General features: G+C 38.5%; 1 protein-coding gene across 2 annotated transcripts in view; it reads right to left on the bottom strand.

The window, feature by feature from the left end:
- Window positions 1-20,366, bottom strand: part of LOC140741729 (fibrillin-2-like) — a 295,460-nt gene that overhangs the window by 13,012 nt on the left and 262,082 nt on the right. For both annotated transcript variants that reach the window (XM_073072052.1, XM_073072059.1), the window contains 6 exons: window positions 19,937-20,062; window positions 10,196-10,402; window positions 9,783-9,908; window positions 8,668-8,790; window positions 6,558-6,674; window positions 4,662-4,790 (listed from right to left, as the gene is read on the bottom strand). In XM_073072052.1, coding sequence (XP_072928153.1) covers window positions 4,662-4,790; window positions 6,558-6,674; window positions 8,668-8,790; window positions 9,783-9,908; window positions 10,196-10,402; window positions 19,937-20,062 — 828 coding nt within the window. The remainder of the gene's footprint in view (window positions 1-4,661; window positions 4,791-6,557; window positions 6,675-8,667; window positions 8,791-9,782; window positions 9,909-10,195; window positions 10,403-19,936; window positions 20,063-20,366) is intronic.

Here is a 20,366-nt window from a genome sequence, read left to right as displayed (position 1 = left end):
ACCATAAAGGTTAACTTGCAGGAAGAGTCAGTAGTGAGGAAGGCAAATGCTATGTTAGCATTCATTTTAAAAAGGTCTAGAATACAAGAGCAGGAATGTGATGCTGAGGCTTTATAAGGCCTCAGGCCTCATGCTGAGGTCTCACCTTAAGTATTGTGAACAGTTTTGAGCTACTCCATAGAACACTATAGCACAGTACAGGCCCTTCAGCCCTCCATGTTGTGCTGACCCATATAATCCTTAAAAAGTACTAAACCCACACTACCCCATAACCCTTCATTTTTCTTTCATCCATGTGCCTGTCCAAGAGGCTCTTAAATACCCCTAATGTTTTAGCCTCCACCACCATCCCTGGCAAGTCATTCCAGGCACTCACAACCCTCTGTGTAAAAAAACTTACCATCTTACTCATCTAAGAAAAGATGTGCTGGCAATGGAGAGGGTTCACAGGAGGTTCCCAAGGATGATTTGGGGAATGAAAGGGTTATCATATGAGGAATGTTTAATGGCTCTGGGTCTGTACTTGCTGGAATTTAGAAGGATGCGACGGGAATCTCTTAGAAACCTTTTGAATGTTGAAAGGACTATACAGAATAGATGTGGAAAGGAAGTTTCATATGTTGGGTAAGTCTAAGACAAGAGGGCACAGCCTCGGGATAGAGAGGTGTTCAATTAAAACAGAGATACAGAGAAATTTCTTTAGCCAGAGGGTGGTGAATTTGTGGAATGTGTTACCACAGGCCATTTGGTCATTAGGTCAGGCAGAAATTGATAGGTTCTTGATTGGACACAGCATTAAAAGATTAAGGGGAGAAGGTCGGGAAATGGGACTGAGGAGAAGAAAAAAGGTTTCTCTTTTACTGGTTTGAAGTCTAGTACAGTATCTCCACTGCACTGAAATGTGTATTAATTGGAAGTTCTTTAGTTCCAATTAAACCAAACCAGATATTGTGCTAGTGCAATACTTTTGTTACTTAAGTGAGATCTACATTATGTGATGGTCAAATCTTAATATCCTACGTGCATCAACAAGAACAATAGAAGGCTACATTGTTTGATTGACAGTGATTCCTTCATAAATGAAGTCAATTTGATGTTTATAAGATTACAAGATGTGTTACTTGTGAATAGATAGATTCAGATTTAGCCTCAGCTTTGATGGTTTCCTCAGTTTACCTTTGTTTAGTCTTTGCGCTAAATAAACACCTATGAGGGACAGTGAGAGACACTAATACTTACGGCGATTCAACCATCTGAACAGGGGCTGTCCCATTCTGAAACACTCAGAATTTAAAAAAAAATAGGTTGGTTCTATAAAGTTAGAATACAAAAATACCAGAAATATAGGAAAAAGAGTAAGCTATCTGGTCCATCAATTATGTGCAGTATGAACATGGCTGATCTACTCCACTTCTCCACTGTGCCAGTTCCCATAGTCCTCAATTCCCTGATCTTTCAGAAAAGTTCAAAGTCCAAAGTTCAAAGTAAACTTTTTTCATTTTCCTGTAGGTAATCTCAGTAACTACAAGAAATACAGTAGAATTAATGTAGAACCGCACACAACAGGATGGACAACAACCAATGTGCAAAAAAAACTAAACTGCAGATATAAAAAGGAAGAGGGAAAAGTAAATAAAAGAACAAGCAATAAATATTGAGAACATGAGATGAAAAATCCTTGAAAGTGAATCGTTAGGTTATGGGAATACTTCAGAGATGAGGCAAGTGAAGTTTACATGACCAGCTTGTAACTATGTCCCATTGTTTGAGACTCTCCCACTCATGAAAACAACTCAACAATTCCTTTGTCATGTCCCTTTAGGATCTTGTATGGTTCAATAAGATCTTCCCACATTCTTCTAAATTTCAAAGAATACAGACAGAATTTGTTTAGCCTGTATTGATACGATATTTCTCTCATCCCAGGAATTAGCCCTGTGAACAAACTACCTCCAACATTTTACCATGTCCTTTCTTATTGAGGGGATTGAAATCATTGTTCTCCCAAGGTGGTTTCACCAATTGTGCAATTGTAACTAAACTTTAGTACTTTTTTTTTCTCTCTGAACTCCAACCACTTTGCAATAAAGACCAATACGTTTGTTGCATTCTTAAGTACTTGTTGCACCTGGCTGCAGGCAGTATGTTGCTCGAGCTGTGCAAGATAATATTCATGCAAATATAGAACTGCAGCATAGAATCAAAGAATTGTCATGGCACTGAAGCAATCAGTCCGATGGGTCAATGCCCCTTTAGCAGAGCAATCCTGTCAGTCCCATACTCCTCTCTTTCACCACAGCCTCCCAAATAGTTTTTCTATATGACTATCCAATTTCATTTTGACAGAATATCTTTAAGCACAGGATCAGACAAAAAATAGAGGGACAAGAAACAGGCACAGCATGCTATTTTAGATAGATTCTTCATTACAATCAAATCAATAAAGATAGGAATCTTGAAACCAGTCCCTTGCTACTGTGTGAGCCTGATTGTAATGTGCAACTGGGAATGTAATACATTTTTTGGATCTGTCAGTCCAATAATTAAAGTAGAATATTTTCCCCTTGTACATGGCCAGTCTTAGTTAAAATGTAAAATGAAATTTAAAAAGTTAATCTATCTTTAGGGGGGTAATACCTATACTTGAAATAGAAATGGCAAGTGAAGCTGCCAACTGGAACAATATTAAAAAATTCTATTGCTTGTTGAACACTGTCATCTAAATGAGTCTAAGAGTCTAGGTTTTCATATTAGAAGACTTACGGATTTCCAGAAATGACTTTTGTGAATCACTTCACAAGCTTGTAAATGAAAAGCAAATGTATTATAAACTAACAAGCCAAAAGTATCTTGGAGTGTAGAATCTGGTAGTAGAGCACATGGAAAGCAATACTATTATAGGAATGAGATGGACATTTATTGCACAAAAAAGGTACGTTTTCCGGAAGCCTTCAGTATTAAGAGAAATGAATCAAGACATCATTTCAGTTAATGCTTCTAATGCTGTTGCTTTATTGGCCAAATATAAATCTTGTCTGATTCCATAAACTGTTGTAACTAACAGACAGATTTAATGGAGGGTTATAAATAGGGCAAGACCAGATTAAACTGCATCCAAATTTTGCCTAGAAATTTCCTTCATGATCTTTTGGAGATGTCAAGCTTATAGTGGGGCACACTGCTACATAATAAAGCTTCTGTTTATGTCCACAGTAAACAGGGGGCAATTCTGACCTCTGGTGTGGAGTTTCTCCCTATGACCACGTGGACTTTCCTCACATGCTCTGCTTCCCACCCGCATCGAGTCATAGAGTACTATAGCCTGGCAACAGGCCTTTCAGCCCAACTTGTCCATGCCAACCAAAATGATCCTACTTGCTCACTTCTGTTCCATATCCCTCCAAACATCTTTCATGAAAGAACCCTACCATCCAGGCCATGTCATGTTCTCACAGCCATCAACAGGCAGGAGATACAGAAGCCTGAATTCCCACACCACAAGGTCCAAGAATAGCTATTTCTCTTTTACTATTCAGTTCTTGAGCCAGCCTGTAAAACTGAGTATAGCAACACTATGACCACTCTGCACTACACTGTATTTTGTTTTTCATTCTAATTGTGTTCTTTCTTGTACAATTTATAACCTTTGTATTTTTTTCCCCTTTGAACCTTGCCTCCAATCTGTGAGGGATAGTGTAATTGGCCATTATATAACCTCTTGTGTGTAGAGGACTGGTAGAGTTGATGTGCATGTGGGGAGAATTCATAAAAAATAACTGGTGTGCATCAGTCCATCAATCTCTTAATCTTCACATTAGTGTGAATGGATGCTTGAGGGTTAGTGCAGCTTGCGTGAGCCAAGGAGCCTGTTTCCATGCTTAAACCCAAGGAATTACTGAGTTGTAGTTAGTTAAATTTGAGGTACTGGAAGAGTATTAAAAACGTACTATGGAATTGTGAAGTCGTTAAGTAGGGTAAATCTTACTCTACCATTATTTTTAATGTTAATTTACAGCTGGAGAGTCAGATCAAACAAACATTGGTGAATAGAAGGGAAGGCCACTTGGCAATATATTCCAGCATCCTCGCAATAAAAGCATTATCAATCCCGTATGTCAACTGAACCAGACCAAAGACGAATGTTTGCCCTACTTGAACCAGACTTTGGTTCTTAGATGATTTGGGCCAAAGGCAGAGAATGAATTCTTAATTGAACCTGTTAAGATTTTCAGAATCCTTCAGCAGACAGGTAAGTGCAGGTGCCTGCTCAGTGGTTTCCTGATGTTACAATATTCCCACTCTTTTGGCAGAGAATGGGCTTGTTTTTCATAACTCGGCTTTAAAGATTTGGAGTGATTAATTTCATAATGTTTTAATATTAACTGCTTGTGTACCGTGCACTAGCCAGGACAAGCAGGTGCGTCTGAAAATGCAGCTATATTGCTGATAATAGAATGTGAAATAGTATTACTGGTTAACATACATAGACAGATAATACTGAGTTGCTCTCTCTCAAGCCTGATTAATTTCAATTTAACAAAATGCAACGTTCAGCCTGATATGTCATGGTTTCAAACTTCAGAATCAGTTACGGAATAGGATAATGTATAGCATCTCAAGCAGATAACTACATTGAAAAATTTAGGCCTGAAAATCCATACCTTCACAGTTCAAACCAGTGTGATCAAGAGAAAATCCTCGCTGACATTCACAGCTGAAACTTCCGGGCGAGTTCTGACAAAGCCCCTTTGATCCACAAAGTGAAAGCTGTGATGCACATTCATTGTTATCTACAAGAAAAGGTAAATATAACCTGATTGATGAAAGAAATCACATGACTGAAGCCAAATGAAATGTTACAACGTAATTTGCAAGGTTAGAATTCTCACACCTTACGGTAAAGAACTTGCATTATAAAGCTTGTTTTTCTAACAGAAGACAGAACTGCTGATGCAGGGCAAGCCCAACACTGACTCAACAGATGAGTTCTCTTTGAGCATTTGGGAATGTTCACTGGAAGATGGAGAGAGAAGGAAAGTGACTGGGTCAAGAACATTCCACAACATTTGCGGTTAAGCTACATTGGCCCAGTTAATGTGTAACAACGTAAGAAACCTGCTACAGCAAGAGAAATAATCAAAATTTCCTAATACGCGTTGTTCCATGTATGACCAGAAGAAAAAGAACGTAGCATATTGGCATCAGACAGTCCAGGAAACAAAATATGAAACTTCCACTTATAGTGATTTTCTTTTTAATCATGTCTTCCTTTGCTACATGTGAAGTCCACCAGCTCAGCCAGAACTGTTTTGAATCTAGAAGGCTTTGGTCAACTACTTCTTATGGGTAAGTGGTAACATAAGGACATTCAGACAATTGGAAATATCTGTAAATTCTTAGGAAGGCAAGGGTGCTTCTGTGGTTTTCTAGAAGGTCTGGTTTCATGTTAGAAGTAGCTTTCCTTCACTTTTCCTTCCCCTTCAATCCCCTAGACTGCAATCTCTAGTTATTGGTTCTTTCTTTAATTGTAAGATGCCACCTAAGGTAATGTTTTAGAGTTTTATATTACCATATCATTTACTAGCTTATAGGAAACAAGAGCAGGAATTTAAATCTTTCTGCATTAAAAAGCATTTAAATAGAATTGAGGACTTGCATATCCTCAGTATTACTAGGCATACATTTGCACCAAATGCTCATTATCTTAAGTTAACAATTTTTGGGTAATTATTGGGTATGTCTGAGTCCTGGCTTGTCCCATATGCACACAACCCTAGTAACTTTTATACTTCTGCAAGCTTGTTTCCCAGGGTTGGGAAATGAAGAACTAGAAAGCACAGATTTAAGGGGAGAGGGGAGAAATTTAATAGGACCGGAGGGGTAATCTCTTCAGTCAGAGGCTGATCAGTACATGAAACGAGCTGCCGGAGGAATAGTTGAGGTGGACACATCAACAACAGTTAAAAGGCACTGAACAGGTACGTGGATAAGATAAGGGCCAAACAGAGGCAAATGGGACTAACTTAGAGGGGAATCTTGGTTGCCATTGACCAGTTGGGCTGAAGGGCTTGTTTCTGTGCTGAATAGTTCTATGCTGTAAACTGCCCCTTAGTGGAAAAAGGGGATTTGATGGCAGGTGAGAAAGAATGGGTTGCAGGGTCACAGGAAAATAAGGGGCTGTTGGGGGGGGGGGGGGTGGTGAATGGAACTGATATCATGGGCCATGTAGAATCTTTCTTTGTCAATAAACATGACAATTGACTTTGGATTTGTGAAGTGATCAGTTTCTTAAGTATCAGCTCACATGGTCAGCAGCATGACTCTTGGGAGCATCTTTTTCTTTTTTGTGTAGTACATCATAAATCACATTTTGACTATGGGTCAAAGACACGACTGCTCAATTAATAAATTGGCAGTTTAATACTACATGAAATACTGACAATGTGCCACATGAAAGAATTTTTTTGTTGTATTCTTAGAGTGAAATGACTTCACTGAAAAGGTTCTGGGGTAATAACACAAATAGAGTTCTTTGAGCAGATATTGACTATTCCTACCAATGCAGGCAGTGTGATGCTGTGTGAAGCCGGGTGGGCACTTGCATGTAAATCCTCCAATAGTATTGACACAGAGGAACTGACAATTGTGTTGCTTTGTTGAACATTCATCGAGATCTGAGGTACAAAAAAAAATTGAACAGATAAGATGGTTCAAGCTAACAGCATCATTTATATTAATAAATAAACTTCTGTCTTAAAACTACATACAAAACATTCAAAATAAGGTGCATTTACATGTTTGCAGATAGTTCAACATCAGAACTTTTTTGAACTCTGATTGTAATTAAGATACAAAATATTCAGCCGTGCATCGACTACCGTAAATTCCAGTGTATAAGCCGATAATTTGACCCTAAATTTTGGTCCTAAAATTAGGGGGTTGGCTTATACAGAGGGTGCCAACTTTGGAAAAATGAATACATGGAAGACAAGTCGTATTTATTGGCTGTTTTTGAGTCAAATTGGTTCCACTGTTGACGCATGAATTCGTTGGTTTGTTTAAACTCAGATCTAGTGGCTGAAGTATGGACATCAAACCACCGGGGATGACTGCAATGTCTGTATTTTCAGTTTTCAATGCTGCTTTTGTCTCAGCTGACAAGTGCGCTTTGAACATGTCCCAGCCAAGTAGCGACTTTTCTTTCCTGACACCTTCGGGACATCGACGCCACACCTCTTTAACCCACTTCAAGCAACCTGCTTCGTCCATCCAGCAGCGTTCTTGAACGTAAACAACACCCTGCGGGAATTTTCTGAGCAATCTTTGTTTTTTGCCTCAACACAAGATCACATCTATTCATAAATCAGGAGCACCAACTTCGCGTAGCTTTGGAATTTTCTCTGACCTCACCGTGTTTTTCGTCCCATTTCAATGCTTGAACTCGAATCATTTCTCTGGGAACAATGTATCCAGATGATCGCTGGTGATTCACTCACTCTAAAACTTTTTCTTCCAGTTCTGGCCACTGGCATGTTCTCCCGCAGTTTGCACATTTCGTCTCTGGCATTTCCCTCAGCGTGTCCTCTGCCTTTCTCCACTCTCTCTCATTTACACTAAACTTCTTAGCAGCTGTAGAATTATTCGTTCCTTTAGCAAAATCAACAACTTTCAGCTTGAAGCCAGCATTATATCGCATCTGTTTTAATTTTTTGTACATGGTGGTCGCAAACTCAATACTGAGTACACGTACTGATCCTGCCACCCCATGTTATGTTTTAACAAGATTATGATGGGTGCTAAATGGTTTCATGGGGGTTACATTTCAGAGGATTCTTTTCCATTGAAAACCTAATCCAAAATTTCTCTCCCTGATTTATTTATTAAGAATTCGCTTATAACGCTCTACAGTGTGTAGGCCTGTTTCCTTAGCAGGTACTAGTTCACAAAATTTCCAGGATCCGGATCCGGCAAAGCTGAGTACCGGCATGTGAGATCTTGTGATCGTTTCTGGTTAAATCAAAAACCTCTACAAAAGGGGTCGGCTTATACAAAGGTAACATGAAAAAGTCACTTTTTAAACCTTGAAATTGGGGGTCGGCTTATACCCTGGAATATACGGTAAATGTATACATAATATCAGCTCATGCAAATGAGATTGTAGTTAGGGCTAAATTCCAAAAGGATCCTGATAGCTGACGTCAATGGCTCTTGTGTCTTAGCTTCATTCAGCAAAGTAAGGTTTGGATTTTTGTGACTCTGCAGAGGGCAACCTAAAATATGACTTGTTAATCAAACCTTAGTTTAATTACTTTATAATCACATTCCTTTATCTTACAGCTAATTACAAATTGCCCTGAATTTCAAATTAAACAATTTTTCTGTAATGAATTCTTGAAATTTATTTAACCTCTTTCTAGTCATCCATCTTCTTGCTTCCCTCTCTGCTGTCTGTATTTCCTTCTCATACAGTATAATATACTTTATTCTCTCTTAGCTTAAGTGTTGTTTGAAGGTAACAACCTTTGATTTAGCAAATACCACTTTCAGTTTGATTTGCTATCTCTATGATTAAACCAACATGTGGAATAATAACACAATGAGTTATCAGACTGCAAAACTGAACAAGCATTGAGAACACAAACTACATTTAAAATGTCAATAACTAACCTCTGCACGTCTTTCCATCCTCCTGTAGAAGGTAGCCTCTCGGACACGAGCAGTGGAAGCTTCCTTCTGTGTTCTTACAGATGAAGTTGCACGGTTTTGGAGACTGAGCACATTCATCAAAATCTGTTTATGTAAAATAACAATAATTAGTTCTGTGACAATTCCTTCTATATTTGAGTTAACCACAAATACTACAAATATTTATGTCTCAATGAATCTGTTGCCAGCTTCTTGCTTGCAGTTCTTTCTGTTTATACAATACGATTGAACAGAGGTTGAGATCTCCACTCACTTCCATTTCAACACCAGTTATGATTCATTTAATTTACATATGCTATCACAGACTTCAAAGCATTAGTAGCAATGAAAAAAGTCATGTGCTTGTGATGAAATTGGATATTATCTTCAAATATTTTTTTTCTCTAAAATTTGGAATCCTGTACTCATGCTGAAGGATCGCTTGTAGTAACTTGTCAAAGCTTATGTTAATATATTGCTGTACTGAAACTTCAAAGGATTGTCTTGGACTTCTTCCTGCTTCTGCTCTCCCATCAACAGATGTTCGCTCATTCATTTATTTTGCTTCTGCTGACTAGGATTCAAGGCTTGAGCCATTACCTTACTATCTCACCCAACTCTCCAAATGAAACTACAATCCTATCTCTTTGGGAAGTGGGAGAAAAGTAGAACACCTGAGGGGAAACTCGCAGGATCAGATGGAGAACATGCAAACTCCATATACATGGCACCTTGAGGTCAGGATTGAACCCAGAATGTTGCAGCTGTGAGGGTGGTCCTTATACAATCTCTCCACAAATTTTGCAAAAAATGCATCACCAAAAACTCCATATAATACTATGGCAGGACCAGAGATTTATTAAGCTTTTATGACTTCCGTGCTCTTGTATTCAGATTCCCTATTGATAAAGTCCCTATCTGTTATACATAATTTTCAACATTTACAACAGCATCCCACCAGACTCTCCTTGCAAAAGCAGTCAAATGCATGCAAGAATGCTTCCATCCCAGTAACTTTTTTTTAACTTTATAAAATTGACATGAAGATATGTTCAGATATTGTCAATTACACTAAAAAGAGAGTTCAACCTACTTACCATTACATGCTGTACCCAGGAGGTCTGTGGAGTAACCGCGCTTACAGAGGCAACGGTAAGAACCGATTGTGTTGATACATTGCCCATTCTGACAAAGGTTAGGCAAAACTTTACACTCATCAATGTCTGTAATAAAAAGTATATGTTACATACATATTTATAAACAAAAGAGAAATAAATCAATCTAAGAATTTTTTTCGATTTGATTATGATAACATTTTATTAAGGTTACTCCTTATCACTCAATAAAAACATGCATGGTAAAAACAGTGACAAGTAATTTGCTTATTTATTGAAATTTCTATTCCTTACTACTGTCCTCACAAACTAATTAGAAACTAAATTCTTTTTATCAAAAGATGCAATCTGAGTAATATTATGCATAACATGATAAGGGTAACTATTTACTTTACCTTTTCCATCAGTTGTGTAGCCTGGACCATGTGGACATAACTTTTTGTACTGGCCAGTTCCAGGCAGTGGGCAAAGTTCACACTGGTTACCCCAGCCACGACCACCATCACAACAACATTCAGACTTAGTGACCAAATTGCGACTGCTGGAAGACATCTGACACATGGTTTGAAGCACCTCTGCAAAGCAGAAGGCTTGGCGATTGTCTGTGGCAGGAAAATTGGGATTAAAAATTTGAAAATGTTTATCAAAAAGAAACATTAACATTGTAGGCTCATAAGAAAATGAATTTCAGAGTTATAAATAGTGACAAGTATGCACTTTGATAATAAAATTTACTTTCGAACTTTGAAGTATTTGGATTGTTTATTCTAAGCAGTACAGTTAACAAAGCAAATACTCTCAAATACTTTAGTTACTGTCTATTTTAAATGAATAAGCTTCATAGTGGGGAATGAGAGACTTGCCTTTTCTCTACTGAGAAATAGCATTTTGGTAATTTAGTTTATTGTTATCACAAGTACCAAGGTACAGGGAAAAACTTCTCTCACAGCCTGTTCACACAGATCAACTCATCACAATAGTGCATTGACGCAGTGCAAGGTAAAACAACAACAAAATGCAGAATAAAGTGTTACAGCACAGAGAAAAGTGCAATGCAGATATATAGTAAGCTGCAAAGTCTCAACTATGTGGTCAAGAGTCCACCTTCTCGTACAAAGAAAACATACAATATTATTATAACAGCTTGATAAAAGCTGTCTTTAAGCCTGGTGCAATGTGCTTTCAGGCTTTTGTATCGGTTGCCTGCTAGGAAGGGGAGAAGAGAGAATGTTTGGGGTGGTTGGGATCTTTGCTGGCTGTTTTACCAAGGCAGAAAGAAGTGCAGATAGCCAGTGGAAGGGAGGATGGTTTCCATGATGTGCTAAGCCGTGTCCACAGCTCTCTGCAGTTCCTCATGGTATGGGCAGAGCAGCTGCCATACCAAGCCCTGATGCATACAGATAGGATGCTTTCTATGGTGCATCAATAACAATTGATATAGGTCAAAGGGTACATGCCAAATTTCTTTAGCCTCCTAAGGAAGAAGAGGCACTGGCGTGCTTTTTCTCTATAATGTCTACCTGGTTAGACCAGGACAGTGCACTGGTGCTGTTTACTCCTACGAACTTGAAGCTTTCAACCTTCTCATCTTCATCGTTGATGTAACCACCAGCATGTGCACCAGCCTCTTCCTGAAGTCAACGACCAATTCTTCTATTTTGTTGACAGTGAGAGAAAGGTTGTTGTCATGGTGCCCTGTTACTAGACTCTTTGTCGACTTCCTGTGCTCTAACTCATCATTATTTGAGATATGATACACACTAGTGGCATTATCTACAATCTTATAGATGGAACTAATTTGAAACTTTGAAGTTCAAATTTCAAAGTTACATAGAACATACAATAGTACAGCATATTACAGGCCCTTCGGCCCACAATGTTGTGCTGACTCTCAAACCCTGCCTCCCATATAACTTTCCACCTTAAATTCCTCCATATACCTATTCAAAGTAAGTTTATTATTAAAGTAAATATCTGTCACCATATACAATGTTGAAATTCATTTTCCTGTGGGCATGCTCAATAAGTCTATAAAGTATAATAACTATAATAGAATCAATGAAAGGCTGCACCAACTGGTGTGCAAAAGACAACAAATTGTGCAAATTCTAAAAGAAAGATATACAAATAATAATAAATAAGTAATAACTATCAAGAACATGAGATGAAAGGTCTTTGAAAAGGACTCCATAGGTTGTAGGAACATTTCAATGATGGGGCAAGTGAAGTTGTCCCCTTTGGTTCAAGAGCCTGAAGGTTGAGTTGTAGTAACTGTTCTTGAACCCCTGGTGACGTGTGTTCTGAGGTTCCTGTATCTCTTTCTGATCCCAACAGCAAAAAGAGAGCATTTCTTGGGTTTTGGGGTTCCCTAATGATGGATGCTGCTTTTCTGCAACAGCATTTCATGTAGATGTGCTCAGTGGTTGGGAGGGCTTTACCTGTGATAAACTGGGCTGCATTCACTACTTTTGAAGGATTTTCCATTCAAGGGCATTGGTGTTTTCCTACCAGGCTGTGATGCAGCCAGTCAATACACTCCCCACTACACATCTGTAAAAGTTTGTGAAAGTTTTCGGTGTCATGCAGAATTTTTACTAATTCCTAAGGAAGTAGAGGCACTGCCGTGCTTTCTTCGTAATTGCACTTGTGTGCTGGGCCCATGACAGGTCCGCTGAAATATTAACACCAAGGAATTTAAATTTGCTGACCATCTCCAACTCTGGTCCTCCGATGAGGACTGGCTCATGGTTTCCTTCTCCTGAGGTCAATAATCAGCTCCTTGGTCCTGCTGACATTGAGTATGGTTGTTGTTATGCCAGCACTCAGTCAGATTTTCCATCTTCCTCCTATATGTTCATCTGACCACTCTGGCTTGAGGGTATAGGGAGTCAAGTGGGGTTGGGGATGGAAGAGGGGGTTGAGGATGCAGACTTGTGGGGTGCCAATATTGAGAATTATCCATTACTGATCCAGCCCCAGTAGCACCAACTTACTTAAGTAAGATTGCAGATTCATTGTTAGTTGCTGGGAGCATAATGTTCTAGTCACCAGTCTTTTCCAGCTATATAAGACACACAACTGGAGATGGCGCCGAACTCCCAGAATAGGCCTAATAACATAAATTTATGTGTCCCTTAAAATATCCTCAGGATATTCATCGAAACTTGCTGAAGTCTATCTGAATGCACATTCTGTTGTACAGCACTACTGGTGAAAGCCATAGGACAGTGCTGCTTTCTGTTGACCAGAGAGCCCCATCCCAGGCATTTCATTTCAACTGCTCTCTTGGATTCTTGCCAAAGAGGAAATCCAGCAGTGAAACAAAGTGAATCCAATTCTTGCAAGAAGGATGCATGCTGCAAGAGGCAATAAGAGCCATCGAAGGAGCAGAAGCCTCCAGTTAAAATCCTTGAGATTTAATGCAATAAAGTGACTTTCAGTACATAAACGTCTGAGCAGTCAGAGTTCTTGTGCATTTTTATTGGCATGGATTTCTGTGTAGAACTAGATTCCCATACACGTTGTATTATGATGGCAAGGTGCTCTGAACTAAAGAGAATGGTTGAGTGCACTTTGTACTGCTTGACTTTGGTTTTAATTTCCAGAGATAGGAAATGAAGGAATTTATCTATTTTTAGCATGGATAACTTACAAGAAAGGTAATTGAGATTTGTTTCTCACAAAGATAGCAGCTGATCAAAAGAAAATTCAAACTATTACAGCAACCCATTGGCACTAAGGGGTTAACTTCTTGGTTTATAAATTGGCTTCTACATATCAGTCTTAAGAATAACTAGTAATACAAAGTCTTCTAAAAATGGAGGAGCTTTTTTGAAATGAGAGCTTTTTTTGAATGCAAAGTTCAACTTTCTGTACATAAAGATCTGAACAGTCAGATGCATATTTTAGAGAGTTGCAATCAAACATCAAAATTGGGAAATTAGTCCAGCTAGATTAATATGCTACTCTCGACGTTAATCTGGAACATTGTACTACTGCTCCTCCACATGCAAACTTTACAGGATTTCTTGTCATTAATACTGATTAATTCATTTACAATACTTAATGTATGTAACAATACTAGGTATAAATTATAATCCTTTGGTTGGTATTTTCCACTGGGGAAGGAAGTCTGAGAATGCATGAGGAAGGAAGATTGTGTTGCCTTTAAGGCAATTGTTTAGTTTATTTTCGCTTAAGTAATTCGTTTGTTATCGTTTTCTAGTTAAAGTTAAGGTTGTTTAAAGTAAATTTGTTGTCTGTGATATATTGCGGCATGCGATGACGTCACACCCGGTTTCGCCGCGTCTTGTGGGAAAATACCGGTTTGGAGAAATGGGAAGGAGGGGGCTTATGTGTGCAGGATCAGCGCGAGAAAAGTTTTCTTTCTACGCACTAGAAACATTAGTGAAGCAATGCTGTAAGTTCATGAGATAATCGATATGTTGAATTTAAAATGTTAACGCTGATTCTGTTAAAAGTAATAAAGAAATAAAAGTATAAAGTAATAAAGTTTAAAAGTTAAAAGTAATAAAGTTTATGTTTTTTGTTACTTAAAGAGTTGCGGATAGTTTGTGTTGAAGTGTATTTAAAGCCAATCGATGGCGTAGGTAGATTCTGACTGTATGTTGCACTTTAATGTAATATAGTTGTTGTAGTTTTACTTTTGCAAGTATTTATGATGTAAATGTGATGTCAAGAAGGAAACAAATACTGTATATATTTTGTATTGTTTTATCAACAGTTTTCACCATACGTTAATGTGGAAGAGTGAACAGTAAACGGTTAATCTTACTGGGACCGCCTCATTGATTGGTTTATGCTTGGTGTTTAGTTCAGAGTTCTTTTACACCTGTGCGAGAACACTACAGAGATTGTCACTTAGGAATGATCTCTGGTTCATGGGAAGGAAATAGATTAGGGAATGGGCACAGAGATAAAAGATGGTAGAGGAAAAATAGTAAAATTAGATAGCAGGTATTACTTACTTGCAGCAAATTAAATTGCACACTTTTATTAACCTCAGTGTGGGAGAGCAGGCTTCCCATGCACAGAGTATTGTGATAGCAAGATGCTCTGAACTAAAGAGAGGGGTAGAGTGCATTTTGTGCTGCTTGCCTTTGGTTTCAAGTTCCAGACATATGAAATGAAGAAATTTATCCATTTTAGCATGGATAAGTTCCAGGGAAGGTAATTTATTACAATTGCAAAATCTAAAAGGAATATAAATATTGCAGAGCAGGCCAGTCACCTGCTAATTTCCTTCATTTCATCAAATATAATTCGATTCCATTTTAAGTTTTCCATCCAATCCCTGCAGTGACAATGTAACTTGTATTTCCTTTACATCCAATTGTTTGTATATTTTGGACCAGATGAAGGCTTTGACTAAAAATACTGTCTATTTTCTTCCACAGATGCTGCCTGACCCACCAATTTCCTCCAGATTCCAGCATCTGCAATCTCTTCTGTTTCCTGTGTATTTTGGCTTTTCTTCGAGATTCAAGCTTAATAAATCTATCTCATTTTCGTAAAAAACAGTCTTTTAATCACCACTCATCTTCCTTTCCTCTCCTTTCTTATGACAAATGACCTATTTCATATCTCCCTCAGCAACTTTATTCACTTGATTCTGGCTTCACCACATCGCATGCTCAGTCCTCCATTCTCTTGCCGCTCACAGATTAGATTCACATGGAGCAGCCTCACAACTATTATTTCTCTTTGTCACATTCTACAGTGGGGCTGCAGCGCCACCTATCACCATCTCATGGGAACAAACTCCCTTTTTCCAAGCACTTCAAAGTAAACTATTACTCAGCCTTAAGTGATCTATTTTTCCTCCTGCTCACAGATCATTTCCAAATTCAATGACCTTCTTTCCTGCCTCTGTCTTCATGCTTAATCTCCAACTTCATTAATATCCACAAATCTGACCAGACTATTTTCCCTAATGTTTCTATAAGAATGTTGTAAATTACTGATGTGGTCATTTTAATCATCTTGCGTTTGTCATTATTACTTCCTTTCACTCTTCTTCAGCAATGCTCCCCTTGTGGGTGAAACATCCCCCAGGCAATTTCAACCACTCCTGAACACTGTGCAACAATCAATATTACGTAACTATATTTGTAAAGCTGTCTGCTTCCAGCTCACATCGATGACATCTTCACCCAAACTCCATATATAATGATGCATTCTCACTGCACTATCACATTACTAACTTCAGTTGTAGAAACAGCTTGAATGGCTGGTCTGCTCCACGTCTTTATAACTGATTCTATTTGATATTGGTATTGCTACTGGTTTATTATTGACACATGTATTTAAGATACAGCGAAAAGCTTGCCTTGCATATTGTTCATACAGATCAAATCATTACACAGATCATTGAGCTAGAATAAGGTAAAACTGCAGAATAAAGTGTAAAAGCTACTAAAAAGGTGCAGTGCAGATAAACGATAAAGTGCAAGATCATAGTAAGGTAGATCGTGGGGCCAAGTGCCCACCTTATCATACAGGAAGTTCATTCAAAGGTCTGATAACAGTAGGATACAGCTCTTATCTCCCTGTTATCAGACGTTTGAACGAACCTCCTGTATGATAAGATGGAGCCGGGTGGTATATGCTTTTGGGCTTTTAAACCTTCTGCCTGATGGGACAGGGGAAAAGGGAGAATGTCTGGGTGGAGGGGGTCTTTGATTATGCTGTTGCTTTAACTGAGGCAGCAAGACAGACCGAGTCCATGGAGGGGAGGCTCGTTCCTGTGATCTGCTGAACTTTGTCCATAGTCCTCATAGTTTCTTGTGGTCATGTACTTGCCTCATTATTATTGATAATGCGTTTTGGTCCCTGAACTCTGGAATTTCCTTGCTCACATTTTAAAAAAAATCACCTTCATCTCTCTGTCTGCTCTGTGACCTTCCTTAAAATATACGTCTTTGGCCAGATATTGATAACATCTTAAAATAGTATTGGTGGTTAATGTTAATAGTCAGTCCTTCTAACGAAATGCATTGGAACATTCTTCCCACATAAAGCGTCTTCTGAAGTTTCTGTTCTACCTCTATACTTGTATACTGGCCTTGCACCGTCTTCAGATTCTGTTTTCCCCACTCTTCTAGTTGTTTCCTTATTTTGTGCTAAAAAATTGGAAAATTTTGCCACATTTATCATTCATATTGGCCTCACTCTCATTTCTTCATGCTTGTTTTTAACCTCTATCAGGACACCGCAAATAATTACCGTAGATTCCGGACTACAGAGCGCACCTGATTAAAAGCCGCTGGCTCTAATTTTAGAAATAAAATCAATTTTTTACTTGTAAAGGCCGCACCGGATTTTAGGCCGCACCGGATTTTCGGCCACAGGTGTCCCACGTTGTAATATGAGATATTTACACAGAAAGATATTACACGTGAGGATTTTTTAACTTTTAATTAAATCCATATGGTAACAAAAACAAATACATATTGCAAATGCTTTTTTTCAAACCGTGCCCGTAATGCGGCTACTTTTAAATATACGTTGCGTATACTTCTTTACTGAACAACATTCCAATATCTCCTAACGACTGGTAAAAAATATATATACTGCAGCCTACCAGGAAAAGTTATTGATCGCCTTTAACTTAAAAGCAGCGTTTTCGCTCCGCCGCTCGACCCCCGCCGTCCCGTTTATCGCAAACGGCATTTAAAAGCAGCGTTTCGCTCGGGTCTAATGCCCCCTCCTTCCCGTTTATCGCAAACCGGTATCCCACAAGACGCGGCGAAACCGGGTGTGACGTCATAGCATCCCGCGATGTAGTACAGAAAACAAATATAGTTAAAACTCTTCTAACTTTAACTAGAAAATGAATTACTAAGCGAAAATATTATAAACTAAATAACTGCCATAAAGGCAGCACAATGCTTTTCTTCGAGTGTTTTCCATGTTGATGAGGGTGAGTACAAATGACTGATTTACAATAATTTAATTGTGAAAGTGCGCTTGATTTATCGTACAATTTCATTGGACCTCTGTGAACTACTCATCAATTTTATTGGTCTACTGTTACGAGGCAAAATGTTTTCGGCGGCATGAAAAAAAATAATGTATTAGCCGCTCCGTTTTAAAGGCCGCAGAGTTCAAAGCTGTTCAAAATGTGGGAAAAAAGTAGCGGCTTAAAATCCGGAATCTACGGTAAGTCATTTCATTTGTAACATTATATCTTTATTCTGCAACTTTTTATTTATTGTTATTTTTATCTTTCTACCTTAATCTGAGTTTTGATTCCATGACTTTTGAGAATCCATAAGATCTTAAGATGCTACCATTAATTTGAACTCTTCCTCTTCCTACTTGGACCATTAATCATATTGTGGGCAATAGTCTAAAGTAAGGTTTTCCCCGCATGAAGTAACGCTGAGGCTACAATGAGAAGACAGATTGCTTTTCTCCAGCTTGATGAAACCAGCAGTTCAAGTATCACTTTCCTTTTGCCCCCACTGTCCTCAAATTCCACAGTATCTTTGGTTCTACTTGTAACAGTCCGTGCTACTTGCACACTCAATGTTACTTGGAAAATTCTATCACTATCAGAAAAAACATTCCTCTTTAAATCTGATGTGAAACGTAGGAAATAGGAGCAAAGTAGGCCTGAATCTGATCTATCATTTCAAAGAGGTTACAACTAACATTTGATCTCAGCGTTATTTACTGCATGACTTCCATATGTCTTAATTCCCTTATTAGCTAAAACTTATCAATCTTTATATTGACTGTCCTGTTGTACATACTATTTATTACAAACTACTATAAATTGCACATGGCACATTTAGATGGAGATGTAATGATAAGATTTTTACTCATGTATGTGGAGGATGTAAGAAATAAAGTCATTTCATTCAATTCATTCATTCAAAACTTATAGCAACTGAAACTCCAGGGCAGGGGTCCCAACCTGGAGTCCACAGACCCCTTGGTTAATGGTAAGGCTCAATGGCAAAGTAAAAGTTGGGAACTCCGGCTCGAGAGACTCTTAGGGGAAGAATTTCCAGATGAAGAAATTTCTCATCTACGTCCTGGATGGTCAACACTTAATTCTGATAATGTGACTCCCGTTCTTGCATATGTGACTCACATCCTTGCATCCACTCTGTGAGAAATATTACCTGTATGTTTCCATGAGATTGCATATCTATTTCTTCTAAACCTCAAGGGGGCATAAGTCATGTTTCCATCTCCTCGTTGGACATAGCCACCACCCCAGGAATCACTCTGGTAAATCTTTGTTATACTCCCTCTATCACAGGAATAATATGGAACATGAACATACAGTATATGTGAAGGATATTTCCTACAACACAGAAGGCCTTTCAGCTCATGGAGTCTCTGCTCCTCATAGAGAACCCCATCAGTTCCACCCTTCCTCTTATTTCCTTGCAACCTATTTTCCCTCACCAGAGAAGTCCAACGAAGAAAAAGTAAGTGAACTTGACAAATACTCTAAGATTTAGGAGAATTCTAGACTGTCGATATCCCCTTGCAGCCTCTCTGCATCCTGCTCACATACCACACTGCCACCCAGCAGACATGAATACACTGCATTTGGTTCCTCCATCCAAATTACTGTCAAAGATTGCAAGCAGCTGGGACTCAAATTAACAGGCAACCATTTATAGCCTCCCTATCAAAAAAGTGACCTCTTACAGCCTATTCTGTTTTCTGCCCATTAAGCAGACCTCAGTTCATGGCAGTGTCATGTGTTCTAATTGTGTTTAATAATCTTTATTTTCAGTCTGGGATGGTACAGTAGCAAGTATTGCTGTCTTGCAGCGCTATGCATCCAGGTTTGATTTTGACCTCAGGTGCTCTCTGAATGGTGTTTGCATGTCATCTTTGTAATTCCATGGGTTTCTCCCTACGTCTCAGAGATATATTTGCAGGTTCATTGGTCACTGTAAATCATCCCTCATTTCAAAAAGGAATCAAAGGGGAACTGTCGGGTACACGTCACATGGAATAAGTTGCAGGGGTAAAGGCAAATAAAGTGAGGAAGAATGAGACTGATGAGATTGCTGCCCTGGGAGCCATCATGGACATCAAGGAGGTCAAATAGCCTCCTTCTTGCTGTTACAAGTATAAATTGGACTTACCAATGCACTCTGTGCCCGATGGTGTTGCTTGGAATCCTTCACTACAGTCACATTTGTAACTACCAACAATATTTACACAGCGTCCATTTTCACAGATGCCTGGTTTGCTCCTGCACTCATTGTCATCTAGAATGAAGCGAGATTCAAGGCAAATCAAATATTAAAGAAAGCTCAACAAACCTTAACAAAACTACTTTGATTCTTTCCCCTCTCTACAAGATCACTCTGAGTTACTTCGGATCTTTCGATTAAGTTTTGAGGTGAGGCTTCTTTAGTACAAAAGAGTGGGAATCATACTGGGAATAACAAAACTATACTAACACATTCCTAAGGAATTCCTGTCTGCTCTTAGCTTTGTCAGTTGTAAAGGCAGTACTTGGTGAATATTTTATTAAAATATAGCAAAAAGATATATATTTAGTCACCAAAA

The sequence above is a fragment of the Hemitrygon akajei genome, chromosome 2 (genome assembly GCF_048418815.1).
Source record: "Hemitrygon akajei chromosome 2, sHemAka1.3, whole genome shotgun sequence".
NCBI lineage: Eukaryota > Metazoa > Chordata > Chondrichthyes > Myliobatiformes > Dasyatidae > Hemitrygon > Hemitrygon akajei.
Note: the sequence above shows the minus strand (reverse complement) of the source record. Positions and strands in the feature narration are given on the sequence as shown.